At 38.2% G+C, this 21,075-nt stretch overlaps 1 protein-coding gene across 2 annotated transcripts in view; it reads right to left on the bottom strand.

Annotated features, from left to right (window-relative positions):
• The window catches only part of LOC131545837 (zinc finger protein GLIS1), a 78,569-nt gene that overhangs the window by 24,297 nt on the left and 33,197 nt on the right, over positions 1-21,075 (bottom strand). For both annotated transcript variants that reach the window (XM_058785024.1, XM_058785023.1), the window contains 2 exons: positions 19,817-21,035; positions 2,130-2,291 (listed from right to left, as the gene is read on the bottom strand). In XM_058785024.1, the coding sequence (XP_058641007.1) occupies positions 2,130-2,291; positions 19,817-21,035 (1,381 nt within the window). The remainder of the gene's footprint in view (positions 1-2,129; positions 2,292-19,816; positions 21,036-21,075) is intronic.

The following is a 21,075-nucleotide window of genomic DNA, read 5'->3' on the forward strand; positions in this document are numbered from 1 at the left end:
AGTGGATAGGCTTCCTTTATTAGCTCTCTTTTCCTACCTTCCCTCGTTCTCTAAATAACGCTGTTTTTACAAGCCGCTCGCGGGGCAGCTCGTCTCCGCGCATTTATTTGTTTTCACTGTGCAATGCCATATAATCCCCCTGCCGTCTAAACGCACTGAAAACAGAAAACGAGAAAGCTTAGGAATGGAAAAAAGAAAAAAGGCTGTCAAGAATAAATATCATTACAGTCGGAGTGATTTTTTCACTGTATATGAGGCGTGTGGGAAGGCTGTGACAGGGCGCACAGGCGAGTTAATGTGCAGCGCTGGGCATCTGGAGTCGGGGGGCTAATTGGCCGTGGCAGTGTGGCGGTAGCGCAGCGCGGGAGCTGTACTGCGATGTGATACAGCACAGGGTTCTGCCAGTTAGTGAGGAATTACTAACTCAACTTTCCCTGACTTTTATTTTTCCTCACATTGTTGGAGTGGGATGCAAGACGTGCCTGCCTCTCTCTCTGTTTCTTTTTCTATCTCTCTCTGCCATGTGTCGTTGATATCACAAACGGAGCATGGTGTTAAACGACGTATGATATAACGTGTTTCCCTTCGTCAACCCATAGAGACATAACCTTATGGCTGTTTTGTGCATGCAAAATTAACATTTGGGTCAAAGAAAGGTAGCAAACAGCACATTTATGGGTTTGTTTGTAAGGTCCATTTGGTTGGGGACTTAAGTGCTTGGGATTTTTGCTCAGAACTTGAAGGCCCTTGGATCAACCATTGTTCACTCTTTAGTTTTGTTAAATACTGAAATTAAAATAAAGACTGGATAATCTTTTGAAAAATAGTTAGCAATACTAAAAGCTACTAAGAAAAGCAGCAAACTACATCACACCTACGTATCTTTTAAAAACGCTGCATATAAATATCCAATTATATGCAGTATAATAATATTTTTCTGGCAAAAAAAAAAAGTTTTAGAGGAAGAAAACTATATAGGCCTATATACAATATAAGATACATATAAAACTCTTAAACACCAGTATTTAACAAAATATTCAGCTAAAAATATCTAAAATGCTATGCACAGATTCAGATTGTTTTATGATTTTTTCATTAACATTACTTGTCTAAATTACCTAATTTACTAGAATGAATCAGCATTCCCAGTGCTATATATCAGAAAGAACCATTTATGAAACAAACAAACAAAAAATGTCCAACTCTAAATATGAAAGTGACCTTTTAGGATAAACTGTTTCACTAGAATGAATCAGAGTTTTCAATACTATAAATGAGAATAAAAAAAAAAAAAACATTTAGGATCAACTGAATCACTATATAAATTAAACATTCCAACTCTACATATGAAAGTGAGGACCTTTTAGTATGAACTGATTAATAATAATGTGTCAACTTTTCAGTGCTACATAGACAGTGAATGATTTAGGTAGAACCGATTAACTAGAATGAATGAGAGCTTCCAATGCTATATATATATATATATATATATATATATATATATAAGAAAGAACCATTTATTATCACTAGAAAAAACTTTTAACTATAATAACTTACCAACTCAACATACAAAAGTGAGAACCTTTTAGAATGAAATGATTTATCATAATGTGTAAACCTTTCAGTGCTACATAGAGAGAGAATGATTTAGGCAGAACAGATTCACTAGAATGAATCAGACTTCCAACAGGAGGAAGGAGGGTGATTTAAGACAAACCGATTCACTAAAAACAGTTTTTCCAATGAAAACTGCTGCCACACTTAAATGTATTAAGCATTTAGTAAAATGTGGCTATTAGTTTGTTTTTCCCCAACACTGCTGATTTCTATATTTAGAATGGTGTCCACCGTAAAAAGTGATAAGTTGACTTAAATTAACCCATTGCCTTAAAATGATTAAGTAAATAAATGAATTGTCAAGTTTTAAGGCAACGATTCACTTAACTTTTTTTTTTTAATTATTATTTACTTAATCATTTTAAGGCGACAGGTTTCTTCAATTTTTTTTAAGTTAAGTCAACTTATCACTTTTTACAGTGTAGAGCAGTGTTTGTAGTCTTGTATTCTGAGGGACTTCTTTTTGAATTGCAGCTATGACAGGTTAGGGGTGGTTGTATTAATTTACTCACAGTGTCCAGATGTGTGCGCTGGTGCTTTGCCCTGTCGCTGGAGTTGCTGAATGCTTTCTGACAGCCCGGATGCTGGCACAGGTACGGCTTCTCTCCTGTGTGACTCCGCAGGTGAATCTTCAGATTCTCCAGCCGTGAGAAAGCTTTGTTACACCCTTCAAACTGAGAGAGAGAGAGATGACATCAACAAGTGTGTTTTATAGAAATGCCAGCTTTTTTGAAGGACGATAGTTTACTAGGCCCTGCCTTTAATATGTACATGAATGTGAACAAAGCTTTCAGGTAAACATTTGAATCAGAAAAAGCCATTCAGATTTGTTTTTCATGTCATTTTTCATGTCAGCACTGGTCTGGCCAATCAGAATCCGTAGACAGTCATTACAGGATGGCCTTCTGCAATCTATCTCTAAGGCATCTGTGTAATGAGGCACTGGACGTACTGATAGTACATGCTGTCTTTTAATTTAAGGGCCTCATACATCCTATACAATCTCTTAGCTCTGCCCCCAAAATGTCAATAGCTCTCCAATCAGGAGCCTCGGATGGGACAGGGTGGCAGATTATGGAGGTGTCAGAGAGAGTGAAACCTGACATGGCAGCTTTGCTCTCTATTGTCTACTGACCTCTAACTGAGGCCCCCGCTTCTATCGCAGCTCCAGTTTCACTGAAGGAAAGAGCCTTCCATTCTTCTAATGGGCCCTCAGAACATCATTCGGGCTCTGGCCTCCTTCAATCACTCGCAAAAGGCTTGCTATTGAGGCCAGGCCATTTAATACGGGGCGAAACCTTAGACTGCCACGGTCGGGATATATTGAGTGACCTGGATTATGCAGTGTGTGTGTATTTGTGAGTGCAGAATTCTTATAAGGTACGTTAAAAGCATGTGGAAACAAGAAAAAAAATAAGTCAGTTTCACACACGTTTACACACACACAGACAAAACTGGATTTGCATTTGCAAAAAAAAAAGTATCATAAAAAATACTAGTACTTGTAGTCAACTTCATGTCTATACAAATGAAGTCACATCAGAGACACTTTGCCGTGAGTCCAGACTCAGACTATTAAAAAAAAGAATTCAAATCCATAATAAAAAAAAGATTTATTATGTGTAAAACTATGATAATATAAATAAAGAGTAAACAATTAAATTATTTAGTGTGAAAATTATTTCTCTCCATTTTTCAAGGAATACAATTTTTTTTTTGCCTCAGTTATTTTAAGTTTTACCTCTCAAGGAGCTTAAATTTAGTCAAAATATGCAAAAGTGTGGAAATATTCCTCAATTGCTTCTATTTAGGATAAACATAAAATGCTAGCAGTGAAAATTATATTATTTTATGAAATGTATTCCTATGATGTAATGTAAATTTTCAGCAGTCATTACTCAAGTCTTCAGTGTCAGTGCTTCAAAAATCATTGTAATATGCTAATTTGGTGCTCAAAATTTCTTATGATATAAAAAAAAAAAAAAAAAGTTGTGCTGTCTAATATTTTTGTGGAAACTGTGATACATTATTTCAGGATTCTTGGATGAATTGAAAGAAATCTTTTGCAGCATTATAAACTGAAAAAATTGCATCCGCTTTTGATCAATTTAATGTGTCCAAACTCAAAAGTGCCAAAAGTTTAATAGTATAAACATCCATAAATCAAACATCTTATTAAAGTACATCAAATTTTATATATTACATAAAACAGAATTTATCTACAAAACAAAGTTTTATTGGCGTTCTTATGTCAAGTAGTTAAAGTTGAATTAATTGCAGAGATTTAATATTTAAGATGTGGGGTTTGTGAGAGGAATATCAATCCAAACTGTAATCGGCCACGCACTTTTACACATTCATTTCACACAATGGAGCGACACAGTGGTTGAGACACTGCATGGGGTGCCTGTATTATTCCACAGCATGAAAACTATCTGAACATACCCAGAACACAGAGCTTAATAAAGTCTCTGAAATCCAGGCAAGTTTGAGATATATGCCCTGTACTGACTCCTAAAATACGTTTCGAAAAACCTGAGTTTTCAAAACAAACACTGCGATTATATATGTCCCAAAATGTGTGTATTTATGTATAAGGGAAATAATCATTCTTTCACTGCTTTCTTTAACGTAATACAAATTTCAGGCTAAATTGAATTTATAGGTCCACAGAGAGAATCCTGCTAATCGTGTAAAGCCCGCCATTAGCATGAGGATTGGCTGCCAATGGAGCGAGGTGCAGAGCATTTTGGGATACCTTTCAAACACAGCTATGCATTCTGGGATGCCATGCAAACACAGCAATCTGCCAGAGTTTAATCCACATGACTGGGGGGGATTTCTTTCTCTCACTTCTCATGTCTCTCTCATTGTCTCTCCACTTATCTCTGGCTTTTTTTTCTACTTTTATAGAACGCAACATTCTCTTTTATATAACAGCGCAAAAATGCCTCTGTATTTGCCAAGTACTGAACATTATTTTCCAAATAATTCTAATGCAACCGGTTTTACAACTGACGTCAACATCTATCAAAACATCCCCAAATGTTAACCGAGGAATGTGAAGTTTCTGAGATACACAATACAGACGTTTATCATAAAAATCAGAGAGAAAAGTGAGACTTTTTAAACCAACCGCTATAAGCCAACTATGACAGCTCCTAAGTCTCCACATCCCTTTGATTTTATTTGTAAAAACAGTTTAGCACGCTAATCACATTAATTGCCATAAACGTGTTTAGCTTTCCCCTCTGAAGGCCTGTGTGTGGGTAAATAGAGCGATAACCGTCGAAAGTGGATGGTGGTAAGTCATTTGACGCCATCTTTCCGAAGTGGGCCTCAGGATCTGCTGTATACACACAGAGTGACAGTTCGGGCTGACATTTCTGTCAGGGGCGCACAGCCAATCACGGATGATTGCGGGCCACGCGGACCCTAACCTGATGACTATATGGGAAATGAAGCATGATTGCAGCCGAAAACGTCCAACGAGGCATCAGGCAGCTAAAAGCCCACAGTGTACGCAAGCACTCGGAAGAAAAAACAGTTCATTAATACCCTTAAATTCCTGTAGAATACAAGCCAGCCATTATGGCACACGTATAAAAATAAGGCCACGTCGTGTCGCTCGTTGACGTCACACTGCGCTCTGATGGAATGAAATGAACTGAGAGGAAGAGAAAATGTGCTTATTATGGGAATTGCATTCAGGCCACATTCTTTCCCATGGAGTCAAAGGTCCACCGCTGTTTAACATTCAGAGGTGCTCTGAAACATAAAACATATCTCCCCATTATACTGTAACTACCAATCTCACCTTCCCTCAGGCTTGCGTTTATTCTGACATTAAAACCTTTAGCAACTAACAAGCATTAAATACATTATTACTCGTAATTAGTGGGCTGAAAGGCAAATTTTAATGAGCACCATGACTTTTCTTACACCCAGACACGTTTTCTGTAATTCGTTGTGACATCCAAATTGCCTCAGCGCTCTCAGATATGCAATGTCTGCAGGTTATGGCGATGTTCTGTGATCAGCACTTGTACGAAATCGATTCTGGTTCCTGTTGGAGAACGAGAGGTGTTACGAGGTTTACCGCTGAGCGCCTGGAGTAACTGTGACCTGTAAAAGTGAAACCGCCGACACGTCTTTCGGCACGGAGAACAGCGGAGCTCAGATGGAGTGGCTAAAAACTACAGGCGAAAGCGAACATGTGCCTTTAATCTGTCTGTTTCCAAATGCCCCCTGGCAACCACAGCAAAGAGCAGAAAAACGTAAATGGATGAAATTATATCCATATGATTCAATGAGACAGCTAAGGGGAGACAGGTTTCTCATGCACTTCATCAGGGTACAAAATTAAACACAGCTTAGCTAAAACATTCGCATTACATAGTTTACACATATCATTTCCACATCCAAACGCCACTCGTTTTAGCAGCCAGCTTCATCTGTTGCTAATAGGAGGCCTAATATGAATCAAAGACCTGGTTAATTTTTCTCTCTCGCTCTTTTTTTTTTTTTTGTTGAAAAACATATTTTTGGAACAAAGCTGATGTGAATTCACATTCAATTATTCTCACGAATCTTTGATTTTCCTTTGTTGCTTTTTCGTCCATTACTTTCAAATTTCAAAACATTTGATTTATACCTGATGTGATGCGTACACAAATCCTCAGCTGACAAATGTTGTCCAGATGGGATCGAAGGCTTGGCCGATAAACCGGTGGAGGAAGTAGTCATGTAAATGACTAGCAAAATTGCTCCGAACAGCCTTTTTTGTTCTCATGCAACACTGGTGAAACCAGAATGAAACCCATGTAGACTGTAGATGGGACCTTCACAGGAAGCAACCTATGATGACTAAATTGGGCCTCTCGTGTAGTCATTACACACCCCCCACCCCACTCTGAGCGACGTTTTTGAAGGAAATTGAATTGAAGGTGTATTATGGATTCTGACCTCGTCGCTATGGAAGTCGTGCATTAGCAACTTATGCTACATGTGGGAATCCTGAACAAGAACACGCAGGAAACATATGGGTCTTTATGGGAGCACTTAACCCAGTGTCGTTCTGGGGCGCACCGTCAAAGTGTTACCAGCCAGGAGACATAGTGTCCACTAAAACTAGCTGTGATCTTCTTTTGACCTAGAAATAAATTCATATTTAGACAGGTGAAGGTCCTCTTCCAGGTCAACTGTTGCTTCTGCGTGTTCTCTTCCTTTCTAAAAGCCTTTAACCTGTAACTCCAGCATGAACTTTCTCTGGCGTCCATCACCTGCTGCAGTAATCTGAATTTATGAGTAAGTGGCGTGCTCATTTAAACAGCCTGAAAACAGATTAGTGTAGTAAAAGTAATCAATAAACCTCTAAGCACCCTTCTGAAATGCATGGCCATGTTCCGGGCTTCATTCCAAGACAATCCATTCTAATTTTAAAATAGTGGTTTATGCTGTACGGAATGGATTCTATTGAAACAATGTGAAGATGCTGGTTATGCAACAGGAGTTTGGGATAAAGGATCTTCTCTAGAACTATCAGAGTGAACCTGAATCCAAACTCAGAGCAAAATGTCACCAAAGGTGTCACCACATTTAATCTCAAATGAGGCAGAAGATCACGTGTGTCATGTTGTTGGTGCTTTTCATTTTTTTTTAATAGTCACTATAATTCATGAAATTAAACCTCATAACATGCCAAACTGCGTGGAATAATTCAGTCTAAATTCATAGTTTGTTGCCAAGACATCCTTTCAGTTAAGAATATGGGACTGTATATTACTCACAGAAATATAAAGTGTAATTCAGATGTACAATACCATTCAAAACTATTCTAGAATGAAAGCAATATTTCTATTCAGCAAGGTCACATTAACTTGATCAAAAATAAAGGTAAAGAAACTAGCTGTGCTGTTTCCAATTACAATTAAAAAGTTTGGTAACACTTTATTTTAAGGTCTCTTAACTAGTTGCTAATTAGCATGCATATTAATAGAATTTTAGCCATTTATTAGTTGTAATTAAGCACATATTAATGCCTTATTCTACATGACCTTATTCTACATCCCTAATCATACCCAATACCTAAACTTAACAACTACCTTACTAACTATTAATAAGCAGCAAATTAGGAGTTTCTTGAGGTAAAAGTCGTAGTTAATAGTGAATAAGTGTTCCCTATTCTAAAGTGTTACCATAAGTTTATATTAAATAAATACTATAAATTTAAACTTTGCATTCATCAAAGAATACAAAAAAAACTTTATTTTGCTTTCAACTCTTAAACTGTACCTTTGTGAGTTATAATACTTTGATAAAAATAACAAAGCTAAATCAATGTATTAGAAACATTTTGAAGGACCATGTGACTGATGGCTGGAGTAATGGATGCTTAAAAATCAACTTTGTCACCAAAGAAATAAATTACATCCTAAAATATATTAAAATAGAAAATAGCTATTATACATTTAAATCATCATTTTAATTACAATATTACTGTTTTTATTGTATTTTTATTGTATGGAGGGTCAGAAAGCTCTCGGATTTCATCAAAAATATCTTCATTTGTGTTCCGAAGATGAATGAAGGACTTAAGTGTTTGGAACGACATGAGGGTGAGTAATTAATGACAAAATTTTCATTTTTGTGTGAACTATCCCTTTAATAATATATGCACATGCTATAGTCATCACTAGTTGTAAATCCACACTGTTCTTAAGTAGGGCATCTTCCCTCATCCTACCCTACATTTTACAGTCCTAAGGACCTGGCACCATTAACTTAGGGTCAAATTTATTTAATCCGTGTTTTCTTTGCTAAACTGAACACCAATGAAGCCAAATAGCATTCTCGGTTTCTCTGGCTGTACCGTGGAAGCTCTCAAAGCGCTGATGGACACCAAGCACAATCTGTCACTCCAGTAACCGGCCTCTCACTCTCTCTGTTCTAAGAGTCTCTAATAGCTAATTAGAGAGTATTACACTCGCCCCGATGCCTTTACAATACCACTGAGCCATCAATTATCTCCCCGTTTCGTGCAACATGAACCAGGACACAGTGAGATGCAATGAAACTCCTCAACATGATATGTGCAGTGTGTTCATGCCTACGGAGGGGCAAATCCAGCATTTGATGCAGAGGGATCTCAGCATTCATTAACGGCCGTCAGTCCCCATCTACTCACTGACACCTGCTAGCGTTCGCTTCCCAGCAGCGGAGGCACAAGTACGGGGTAAAGTGACAGATACTTTGACTTTAATCGCTCAGAAACTTCCTCTTTAACTGGTCGGCACGAGAAACATGTCACTTTTAATACGCTGGAGTGTGAGTTTTTCCTTTTACATATTCGATTTAGGAATTACACTTGCTGAACTTTCTAAGTGACAACACACAAACTCACAATTCTCGCATGCGAACTCTTTATTATAAAAAATTGGCTGTCAGGTTCACGTCATACTTCATAAGGTTCAAACGTCATCCGAACTCTAGGCTAAATACCAAAAAAGGCCATATTTCACAACATCTCTCATTCTATGACATGAATATGTAGACTATAAACTCTCCTGACCAACTGTCTTTCTCTCGCCTTTTCTTTCTGCCCTCCACCCTGTTGGCATAACGTCTACAGTTGACACAGCTGGCTCTGTCTCATGCCCGCTCTCTAAGCTACTCTCTATATCTCCGACCTGACAACAAATAAACATCCCAGAGTGCCTTGCGCCTGCCAAGTCAAACACCTCTGCGTCAAAGGCTCCGTCAGATTTATGAACAAAACAAAACTATTCAACTGAACAATAGGTCAACATAGCATGTTAAATGTGTTGAGAACAGTCGAGTGACATCTAGCACAGTTGGATTGAGAAGCAGAACATTTACGCCCTCCAGAAATGTGATGAAATTCAACTACAATAGAGAGAGCTTGCGTTGTTGTCTTTTGGGAGCCTGATTGTTGCATTTCCCCTTCAGGCTTCAGGATTGTTTTGTTATTTTCTGCTCAAAAGTGCAGTGAAAGGGCAATTTATCAGGTCATGTTTCAGCACAGAACACATTATTAATACTGATACGTCATACAGTATGACACCACGTTAAATCATGTTGAATCACAGTGGAATATGAGGCATAAGGTTTTGTACTGAAAATAAATAATATGTAATTCTTACAAAGACCAAGTCATTTTGAAATGAAAATCCAACAGCGCAACAAAAAAGGAAGATAGGTTAACAAGATAAACTATTCTGAAATCACTACAATAAAATAAAATCCAATATTACTTCAAATACCTCACACAAAATCAGTAACTCAATTGAGAAAGAAAAAAAAAGAGAAAAGAAATAGACCCAAATAACAAGGCCTCACCGTCCTGTGATATTCCGCAGTTAACGTTTTCATATTTATGGAGTATTTAACTTGAAATTTCTCATCACACACTTGTTTACATTAGCAGTGATATGAGCCCGGGCTGGAACTCAATCCCCTCTTGGTATTTGCAAGCGAGACGCTCACGGTATTACAAAGCAGTGTTTTTTTCAATGCTAATATCCATTTTCCATCTTTGCATTAAATTGCGCATGACCTAATCTAAGTCTTGGCTTTTCTATGCTGAAATATGAATTTGGCTCATCCGTGTCACTTGTTCTGGTTGTATTTAAGCTTTGAAGAGGATAATATCCAGTCTTCAAGGAGCCATAGAACGTGCTATTTTCTTAATATTTCACTACTGTGGAAACAATGGCTGGACATTATACAGAGATTTGGAGCGTTTCTTTATGGTCACATTCAAGTCCATTAAGAAACTGAATCCTTTATAGCTTCACAAACCTGTCGTTTTAAATCAAATTTAAGGCGTGAATAGATGAGACAGGAGTTTTGAGGTCACATAGAATTTATCAGAATGCATCATGAGAGCTTTAGAGAAGGAATGAAATCACTGTTTGGAAAAAAAAAAAAAGTCTTTGGCAGTTTGTCACCAAGATGAACAAAACAAGAGTTGTATGTCTGTGCTACTGATCTTTGGGAATCCACATCAGTGAGCTGCACACAATAACAAGCCACATGTTATCTCAATGAAAACTCACAAGGACAAACGAAGCAGGCACTTTCATACGGAAACATTTCTGTTGGAGAAATGACACCAAGGTCATGGGTTCGATTCCCAGAGAGTACATAAACTAGTTCAAAAAATGCTATATAAGTTGCTTTGGATAATACTGTCTGCCAATGTTTGTGGTCTGAAAGATTTTTTTCATGCTTTTAAAAGTCTCTTAAAGATAACCAACTTTATTTATTTGACCAAAAACACAGTAAAAACAGTAATATTATGAAATATTATTACAATTTAAAATACCTATTTTAAAATATATATCCTGTGATGGCCAAGCTGAATTTTCAGCAGCCATTATTGCAGTCTTGTGTCACATGATCCTTCTTTCTAATATACTGATTTGATGTTCAAGAAACTTTTATGATAAAACCATGATACATTTTTTTTCGGGAATCTTCAATGAATGGAAAGTTCAGAAAAGCAGAATTTTTTCGTTTTTTAAAATGTTTTAAATTTTTTAAATTTTTTTGCAGAATTTTTAAATGTCTTTACTTTCACTTTTGATCAATTTAATGCATCCTTACTGACTAAAAGTATTAAGGAAAAAAAAATCTTACTAACCCCAAATTTTTTAACTGTAGCGTAGATGTAAAATGTAAAGCCTTTGTCCGTCTCAGAGTAAATTAAATAAAAAAAGTAACTGTGACTTCACTAACTGCGACATCTCTAAATGTCACTTTATTTTAAATAATTTGACATCATCTCAAAACGTGATTTTTTTTTATCTTGAAGTTCCAACTATTTATATTAAATTATATAAATAATATTATATTATATTATTTTAAACTATATGAAAATTATCTTTTTTTTACACTGAGGTACAAACAGTCTTCCATACTTTCATTGGCACAGAGAGAAATAAAAACTATCTTTATTTCTTAAAAATATTAATGAATGATCTTAGGAAAATGTGACAAAGAGATACATTAGCCAAACATTTCGAGAACGCAATTTGTGATAATAAAGAACAATGTTAACAAGTGTAATGCAAGTATGATCGGTTGAAAGAACAGGGTAGAAGTTAGTGTCGGTATGAAGTAAAAAAAAAAGTAACCGTTATTGGTAGAAATTGTCACTCACAGTGTAGCCATGGTGCTGGCTGTTTCTGAGCCGTACCTCCATACCAAAACTTGAAATAAATCTAGGGACTTGACAATATAAACAGACAAGTGCTTAGAGAGAGTGTGGACAGCTCTTCTGGCGGGGAATGAATAGTTTCATGGGGAGAGCTCTAATTGGCCTGTTGAATCCAGCTGTGAGTCAGCAGTAAAGCGCACCATGTCCTGCCAGATCTCTATATAACACCCCGCTTGAAATGTGGATCCGAAACAGCGCACCGCATTCTTACTGCACCCCCAAATCCACACCCATAACCATCGCTGTGGTGAAGGGTTTATGGGAACAGGCTTTTGGTGAAGATGTTACTCTGGTTACATCCATCTGAGTGACAGCAGATGACAAATGAGACAGAACTCTGTCACAGTCCATAAGTCTGTAAGAGAGACGCTGTCACACTTAGTTTTGGACTCTGTTCAGACCACAGATGGGACGTGGTTTTGGGCTAGAGGGGCACCATGAAGTCTCCAGTTATGTGGCTGTTTATTAACTGGGTTGGTTTGGGTTTGAGAGATACTTGGGATCCTAACCTGGCTCTCTGTGCTGCTAAGTCCCATGGCTCATCTGTGTACCTCAACAAACCCTTTCTGAGAACACTGGGATATTCAGTCTTAACTCAAAACTGTCCGTGCTCTGTTTACATGCTGGGGTTTATGGTGAATGTTTGCGGAAAGGCTGGGTGCGATGTAAATAGCGCCTTGACTACTGTTATTTATTTTAAGGAGTGTTTGGCAGATGATACCTGGCATAAGCTATGTGTCAACATGCTCTCTATAGTGACAATGAGGAAGATACTCTAAATTAAACACATTTATGACTGGCCCTGTGTACATTTAGGCCATAAAGGGCCCACACTGAGACATTAAATCATCGTTACACAAATTTATTACCACATTTGTAATGTGTAACTAGCGAAATAAAAGCACTATAGAAACAGTTTCAGCACTTAAAATTCATAATAAATTAATAAAACATATTTATTACCATACCTGTGAAAAAAATGTTAGAGACAAATATCATTTTTTATTATACTGGATTCTATATAAGTTAAGCTCAATTTGCAGCACTTGAGACTTGATTAATGTTGATTAACACAAAAATTAGTTTGGATTAGTTTCTCCTTTCCAAAAAATAAATAAATAAATAAAAAGAAAAAAAGTTGACAAGTGACATAACATTACAACTAAAACCTTAACACAACTGTAACAATTATGAGAACTTTAAAAACTTTATAAAATGATAAGATTCACATTAGGCCCATTTGTTTTCAATGTAAGTGCCTCACTGTAACTCTTTTTTAAGTAACTTTATTTAAGAAAATGAGTGATACGTATTATTTGTATGCTGTCGAGTGAGCTTAACTTGTAAAATGTGACTTTAAAGAAAAATGCATGACCAAGGAGCATAAGAAATATGGCTAGCAGCTCTTTAAAAGATAAAATAAGCTATAACAATACAACTGAATTCCAAATATCTGCACTTAACTAGCAACACTTCGCTTTACAACAGCTCAACATTTTCTTGGCACACTCTCCGCCAGGTTTTTTAATGTCACCTGGCTGGATCATGTTAAACCAAGTGATTTTCCACACGTTTGTGCTGCAATGCTAATAAACAATTACAGAGAATACAGACAGAGGTTATACGGGAATAATAAAAATAGTGAATTCGAATAATAAAAGCAATACGACACTAATATAAATTAATAGTACTATACTGGAAAAAAGGACAATGGTAATAAAATAAAAAAAGCTTGCGGGTTTCCACAACTTTGTGCAGTAAATAAACCAAAAAATATCTTACAAAGCTAGAATCAAGGAATAATAAATTAAAGTTCAGTCAACAATCCACCTTTTTATGTAGGTATTCCTCACAGTCATTATTTGGGCAAATATTATGTTAATGGCGAATGTTTCAAATTGCCTTTCACAAAGTCCATTTTAAGATGACCAAAAGAAAGACAAGCCTCTTTCTCCATAGTTAGGATGATGGGACTAAATTAAGCCCATTCACCTGTGTAGAAAGCCATACATGTGTGTAGTATAAGTACTGCGTCTAGCAGGATCTATTGCTCAAAAAGCCTGAGGAAATTTTGCCCATTAGCTGTATTTAGTCCCCTCAGTATATTAGCAGACGATCCGCCCCACTCGTAGGGTTAAACCGATTAAGCACTTGGATTCGGGACAGATATGACACAATGCTAAAATAATGTGGCCATCGGTCTCTGTCTCACATTTCAGGTATATAATTAAATGTCAGGAAATTACTTAAAATACTCAAAATATAGCATTCCAGACAAATGTAATTAGCACAAAACATGTATGGATATATCATTCTTTGATACCTGGCTATGCACATTTAAAGCCCTACAGCCATCAGGTGAATTGGCTAAGTTGAATGCATCCCATAAAAATAAAGTGTGTTTAGCAGGAAAAAAAGAGCTACCAGATATTTGACAATGATTATGGGTTAAGTAGCTATTAAGAGTGCTTAAATGGCAGAATGTCAGACAGGAAGAGAGAGAAGAGGAGGAGTGACTGGATTGCATTACTATACAGAATGACTGGAAACCTTTTACGGCTTGACAAGAACTTGGCCTGGCGTATTTGACAAGGAAAACAAGCACGATCCATCAATTCCCAGGCCTTTCATTCCATTGCCAAAACATCAGTCTCCTGACAAATCTCAGACATTTTATGCCAGCAGTTTCATCATGCTAATATATGTATCACATATGGTCTCCGTTGCTTAGCTATTAGCATGACGGAAAGACAATCGAGTCGTAGATTGGATCTGACAGCAAGCAAAAAAAGAGGTGGATTTGTTGATCTTGAAATTAAAGATATAATTCAACCGTAACTTTCATGTGATGAAACATTAGAGAGTTGAAGGTTGCAAATTATGAGCCATAATTGTAAAAATGATTCTGACCGCATGCATTCTTCTGCAGTACCATCTGGAAACTTGGATTCGAGTGAGATTTATGACGTTTCTGAAAACTCATATGAACAATGATTGTGCTGCAATCATTCACTCCACCTTCTTATTAAATACCCCAAACAGAACAATCTCCCCGAGCCACTGTTTAAAACCAATTCACCCAGAATGCAAAGCTTTGGCAAATGGAGTGGAAACAGATAGGAAACAGTCTTCGAGTCCTGCTGTTTCAGTGCAGGTAACTGTCACTACCTGCTAGCATAATAGGGCTTAGAGAGCTGGCAGTTGCTAAGTTAAGTAGACAGGGTAGCAATGTCAGCAGCTCATTCTAGTACATCCACATTAGTATCAACGCCACTTTCTGCCTTTGCCGGGGCAGAACTCAGACGGCTCGGGTTTCGTCGGTGCATTCAGAGGAAAAAGTCAGCTCATGCAAAGGCCATGCGTTTTAATTAGCTAATGGCGCTAGCCGTTTCATCTCCAGCATCTGTGTTGATTGCTTACAAAAGCCTCCATTTACTCCAAAACACGCTATTTTGGCAAAGGTCTGGGCTGGCTGCTGCCTGTCCAAAAATCAGTCTAATAAATCTTTATATATACGTTCGCCGGTTTCACACTAGCAAAGGGGGGGAAAAGGAAATTCCATGATCTATGTTTTTTCCAGCAGGTTGTTTAAGCCAATTTTTCTTCAAGTAAAGGCCTGTATGTTCAAACTTCGTCGTAAGGGTGGCTCCGCATTTAATTTTGATGAGGTAACAAAAAAGGTGTGGCTTAGGAAGTTAAATCCTAATATCCGTCAAACATTACAACATGCAATTTAAAAATAAAAACATATTTTTTGCAAGCCAAATGTTCAATGACCAGCTGTCTCGTGATGGTGACGACGACAAAGATGAGAAATGCAAGCAAATAGCTGTGTACTCCCCAGAAACATTTACAGCTTCATTAAAAATTAAGTCACATTTCCAAACTGAATTGCAAAAACTTGCACACCCTACCCATGTGATCTTGTAAACTGAATATTTCACTAATGAGAAGCATTACAAAAAAGGGGTGTAATATCTCTATATTTATATAATTTTTTATAATTATTTATAATGTAATATTATTAATAATAATGATAATAACAATAATACGTTTATACTTTTATGAATAAATGTATTATTATAATTATTTCTAAATAATTATTAAATGAAATATTATTTCAAAATATGGTTTCCAGAAAAACTATAGGTGAGGAAAATATTTAAATATTAAACTTGAAACTTTTTATTTGAAAAGACATGAAAAGACTCTAGTTAAAAAATAAAAAATAAATAAATGACAAAAAAATGCAAGAAAGAAGTCACTGAACAAACAAACAATTTTTGCATCAGACATATGCCTGAATGAATGTCAGCACAGATGACGCAGGAAAAGCCAAAGCAGTAAAATCTAAAAGGTCGGAGGAATTAATACAGAGTGTTATTATGACTATGAGAACTCAGTGACCGTTTAGTACAGTAGTAAACACACACTAACCACATAAAATACAGAGCAGCACAGCCCATATTCTTAACCTGTAACAGCAGGAACAAACTGCAGAAAATGGCAAGAAAACCTCAAGTCGACTACAAGCACGCTAAACCAAAGCCAAGATATTAATGAAATAAGATTAAACCAATACATTCCAGAGGAAATTCGATAAAGAAACCATCATTAATGTCCAACGTTGTAGCATGAATCTGCTCATCAAACATGATCAACTGGATAAGTATCTGGAGTATTATCAACAGATATGCTTTGATGAATATTTACATGAATTTCATGAGCTGCTGGGATAGGTGATCTGGAATACAAATCCAGAGTTGAATCCAGTACAGCGCTGACGTATAAGAGCCCTGGGACAGTGTCGGGGCAGCAGTCGCTGGATAAATTTTTAATATTAATGCAGACAAGAAGGGCAAAAAAGCAATAAACTAAAACAACACTTGAATTAGGCATGAAACACAACAGGATATTGCAGTGAGATTATGTTGTTTCCTTTTAGATGCCTTGTGCCTCTGCTGTCCGACTACCACAAAACAGCCCGCGGCTCTTTTTAATTGGACAGGGTGAACTGAAAAAGCCTCTCAAACTCTGCGAAGCGGTTTTAAGAGGTCTGTAGAGCTCAGTGATTGCAGATGTAGTTGTGTTTTTACGTGCCGGGGCATAAAACCACGTCCAGGTATGGACGGTGACAAAGCAGAGAGTCAGAACCCCGTCCTATGTTTGTGATAATGACTTTTTCCTGCCAAGGCGCTGCATGATACAAATGAAATGCAGCACAGCTGGGAGAGAAGACAAAGCAAGGGAGAGAAAGAGAGGGAGAGAGAGAGGAATGAGAGAGTGTTATGTTTGGATGCAGGGAAATCGTGCCTCGTGCGCTCTCTGAGGAATCTGCAGTTGGAAAGATAATAAAGGGATTAGCTGGGTTTTCTGAAGCATTTGCTTCTAAATCAAAACGTCTCATCGGTTTCCTCTGCACAAATAGCTAGAATACCAAAATGTCTTCATATATTGCGCAAAGGCCACAACATGTTTCAGACAAAAGCTGCTTCCTGCGGAGGTCACAGGAAGGCATCGATTCGGAAGAATAAATGAAAACACTTCAGAACCTGAGAAAGGTCAACCAGTCAAGTATGCGCACTCATCCAATTTGTGAAATATAAATAAATGCAATAAATAAATAATTATCATTTTTAAAATTATAAATATATAAAAAATATTTTAATGAATATAAATTATATTTTAAACAATATAAATATAATATTTATTTTTTCTCCAATGATTAAAAGGTATCGAATGAATCAAGCTGAGTTTTTTTCATTCAGAATCACACAGTTTGTGTGGTTGAGTCTGTACGTTAAAAGCTTCCCATAAAAACTGCATATCATTTAGCATTAGTATTAATATTATTAAAGTCGCTTTTAAATAAAAAACATCAATACAGTAAAAAATAAACTCACCCAGTAACACAATAATTCTGCCACAAGTCAATTCCACGCAAATCTACTCAAACTTGAACACATTACCCACATTACTTTTATTTCCATTTAAATGTAAGTAATTAATATTTGAAAGCACTATGTTACAAAATCTTTCCAAATAGGCCTGAAATCTGCCTAAGTACCATACGTATCGCCAGTTGGGATTCATTTAGTGATCCACAAAATTTGAAAATCCTTTGACATTTGACGTTTCGCACAGGAAACCTTAATGCGATTCTAGTCCAGGCCACCGGACTGCCTAAAAACAGAGACTGAACTTGGACAGAGTTGACTCAGTGAGAGGCCTTCACTACATCCAGAGACAATGTCCAGCCATTTTACAACAATAATGGGTTTGTTCCTATCTTAGCATCTGCTTAGCATCGCCCTCAATAAAAATGAGTGTTTGTTTGTTCTGACAGGTTGTAACACCAGGGCTCTTGCCACATAGTCCGGGCAGAGATTTGAGAGTAAGAACAGAACTCCTAAAGCACTGTTGTACAAGTATGAGCAAGTGACAAAAAGAGAGAGATTATACTATAAAAAAAAAAGAAAAAACAATAATACTCAAATACATACATATATACAACAAAAGCAACAATTCACAAAAATGATTTCCAGAACTACCACGTTTATACCGCAGAGTGCGCAGCAATGCCGAAAATGTAGCTGCATGGATTTGAAGGAATTTATATGATCTAATTACATCTGTCAGTCCAGCTGCTGTGAGCTCAGAGTAAACCAACGTCTTCTCGAGAATAAACAAAACTTGTCATTAATAACCTCAACGGAACTACTTAATGCTACCCTTGTAACATACTCCACATATTAGCGTACAGCTGTCTCCTATTGACACGGCTAAACAGATAATTCAGATACAAAAAGGCATCCCGGGATTTAAAGGAATAGGCCGACTTCAAAACAAGCTGTTAAAGTATATGTAAAATAAAAGGATTTTTGGACAGAATCTTGTGTATGAAATTGAATATATTTGACAAGAAATCCAACGTTCTCCGATTGAGCAATAGAGGGGAATTTTGCTAGTCATCTCCTCTGCGGCTCCGTTCTTACAGACTACTACATTTTTCCAAGTGTTTAGTTTGGATAAAGAGCCAATTCACTTAATACTTGTGGGACGGCTAAACGTTTAAACCTCCTATTTAAAGGGATCAAGTGCACGCATTGTTTGGTTATGTTAAACAGATGTGTAGGGTTTTTTCTTAGATCTCAATCATTTCATTTTTTAAAAATGGAAAGACAGAGAGAGAAAAGAGATCTTAAGAAAATAAACAGAGTTTCACCCTACACAAATTGTGGACTAATTGTGTATTTGGACTTGCGCATTGGTGGGGCTGGAGCCATTTTTCCACTTGAGCTGAAAATGTTAGAAAAGGCACTTTGACATTGATTAGTGTGTTGACTTGTGGAACCGGAGAGTTTTACCTGGATGTCTTGGGTTTCACCACAACACTATTTATACAGCTAGACTACAGGTCCAATTAAATACCCAAACCCGTCAGTGGAAAAGTTAGCTGTGCTTTCAGTTGAAATCATAATTTCGTGCCATGCGATATGGTTGTGAAAAAAAAAAACTCTGAGGAAAATAGGCATAGGTGGTCCCTTGAAAGCTGTTATGAAAAATGAAGCTTGGAGAGAACTTCCAAATCTATTCCTTGAATAAAACAGACATAAAAATAAAAAATAATGGATTTGTGGGGCCCTTAGAAAGAAATTTGGTTTAATAAAGCCTAATGAAAGAGTTATTTGTCCTCAGTTGATAATACATACTTTAAAACTGATTCTAAAACTGACCTGCTTAATTAAAAATAATTATACCGGCATTTGGTTTCCCCAACTTTCCACTCAAATTAAAGCCAATGAGGATTCCAACAAAAACAATTCAGTCCGAAATACTGCGTATGCATTTTCAAGGCAATTTCAGCTGCCAGCTATAATCACCTCTATGAATTTCATTATGGGGAACCGTTAGAAATCGTGCACTTTTGACAGCCAGCAAAAAAAGGTAGATACTCACCATGCATTTGTTAGGTTTCTCTCCAGAGTGAACCCTCATGTGGATGAGCAACTTGTAGCGGGCATTGAAGGGTTTGTAGCGCCGCACACATCCGGCCCAAAAGCAGGTGAAGTCCTCGCCCTTGCGCTGGTCGATGTGGACCTTCTCGATATGCCTAACCAGCTCCTCCTGCTGCTCATACGCCGCGCTGCAGTCAATCCATCGGCATACCTGCTTATCGCTAAATACGTCCTCCCTGTCGCCCACCTGCTGTTCAACCAGGCCTGTGGGTTTGGGTTGTGCCAGCAGGCCTGAGGGTGGAGACTGCTGCTGGCTCTGAAGATGCAGTAGAGCTCCTGGGCCGGAGCCCATGTACTGGTGCAGGTGGTAGGGAGGGGGCATGGGCGGCCGTGGGGGGCCTGTTTGATGATGGTGGTGGTGGTGATGGTGGGAATGCCCACCGCAGTGGCTTCCGTGGCTCGTCAGATGGTGATAGTGATGCTGAAAGAGCTCCTCCTCACTTGGAGAGAACTCGTCCACTGGTTCCTGTTTCAGCGTCGCCGTACAGCCGTCCAGCACAGTGCCGGGCTGTATTAGAAGTCCAAGCCCGTCGCTGCTACCCACGCCAGGCCCCGGCTGCATGGAGCCCACGTCCTCACAATGCTCCACCGATGACACCGAGGAGGACGAGGAGGAAGAGGAGAGGGGTAGGAGGCAGGACGAGGTGGAAGGTGATGGCAGCTGAGGGCTGGGGAGAGGCTTGTGGGAGAACGTGGCGGCGGTAGGTGACGACGAATTGGTCCGCAGGCCGTTAACGCAGGACATCTGGGAGGAGCAGATGTTTGCAGCAATATCGATTCCCTCCGAGGCTGACTGGGAGGCCACCGAGAGGCAGCGTCTCTTCAGTCCGCTCGCGTTCGGCCTTGCTGAGTGACGCGAGCTCGGGGACAAAGCCAGCGGGGAGGAGCCATCTTCATTATTAAATGGATACACAGTCACCGCCATTGCTGACAACGAGAGAACTGTTGCTAAGTTACCTTCACCGCCACCGCCGCCGCCGCCGCCACTGCTCGGACGGTCCAATTCCCTGCGACCTGCTCCCATCCCTCCTGAAAAGTCGCCCAGGGACGATCCCAGCTTGTAGCCTTCCTGTTTGATGGGGTACGACGGCAACGCATGACACCCATTGACGCCACCGGACAGAGACGGCGAGCTGAGAGCCGTCTGAAAGCCAGCAGACCTGCGGGAGAATGAAACACACCCAGAGGAATATGAGGAGC

The sequence above is a fragment of the Onychostoma macrolepis genome, chromosome 08, assembly GCF_012432095.1.
Source record: "Onychostoma macrolepis isolate SWU-2019 chromosome 08, ASM1243209v1, whole genome shotgun sequence".
In the NCBI taxonomy this organism is placed as follows: Eukaryota; Metazoa; Chordata; class Actinopteri; order Cypriniformes; family Cyprinidae; genus Onychostoma; species Onychostoma macrolepis.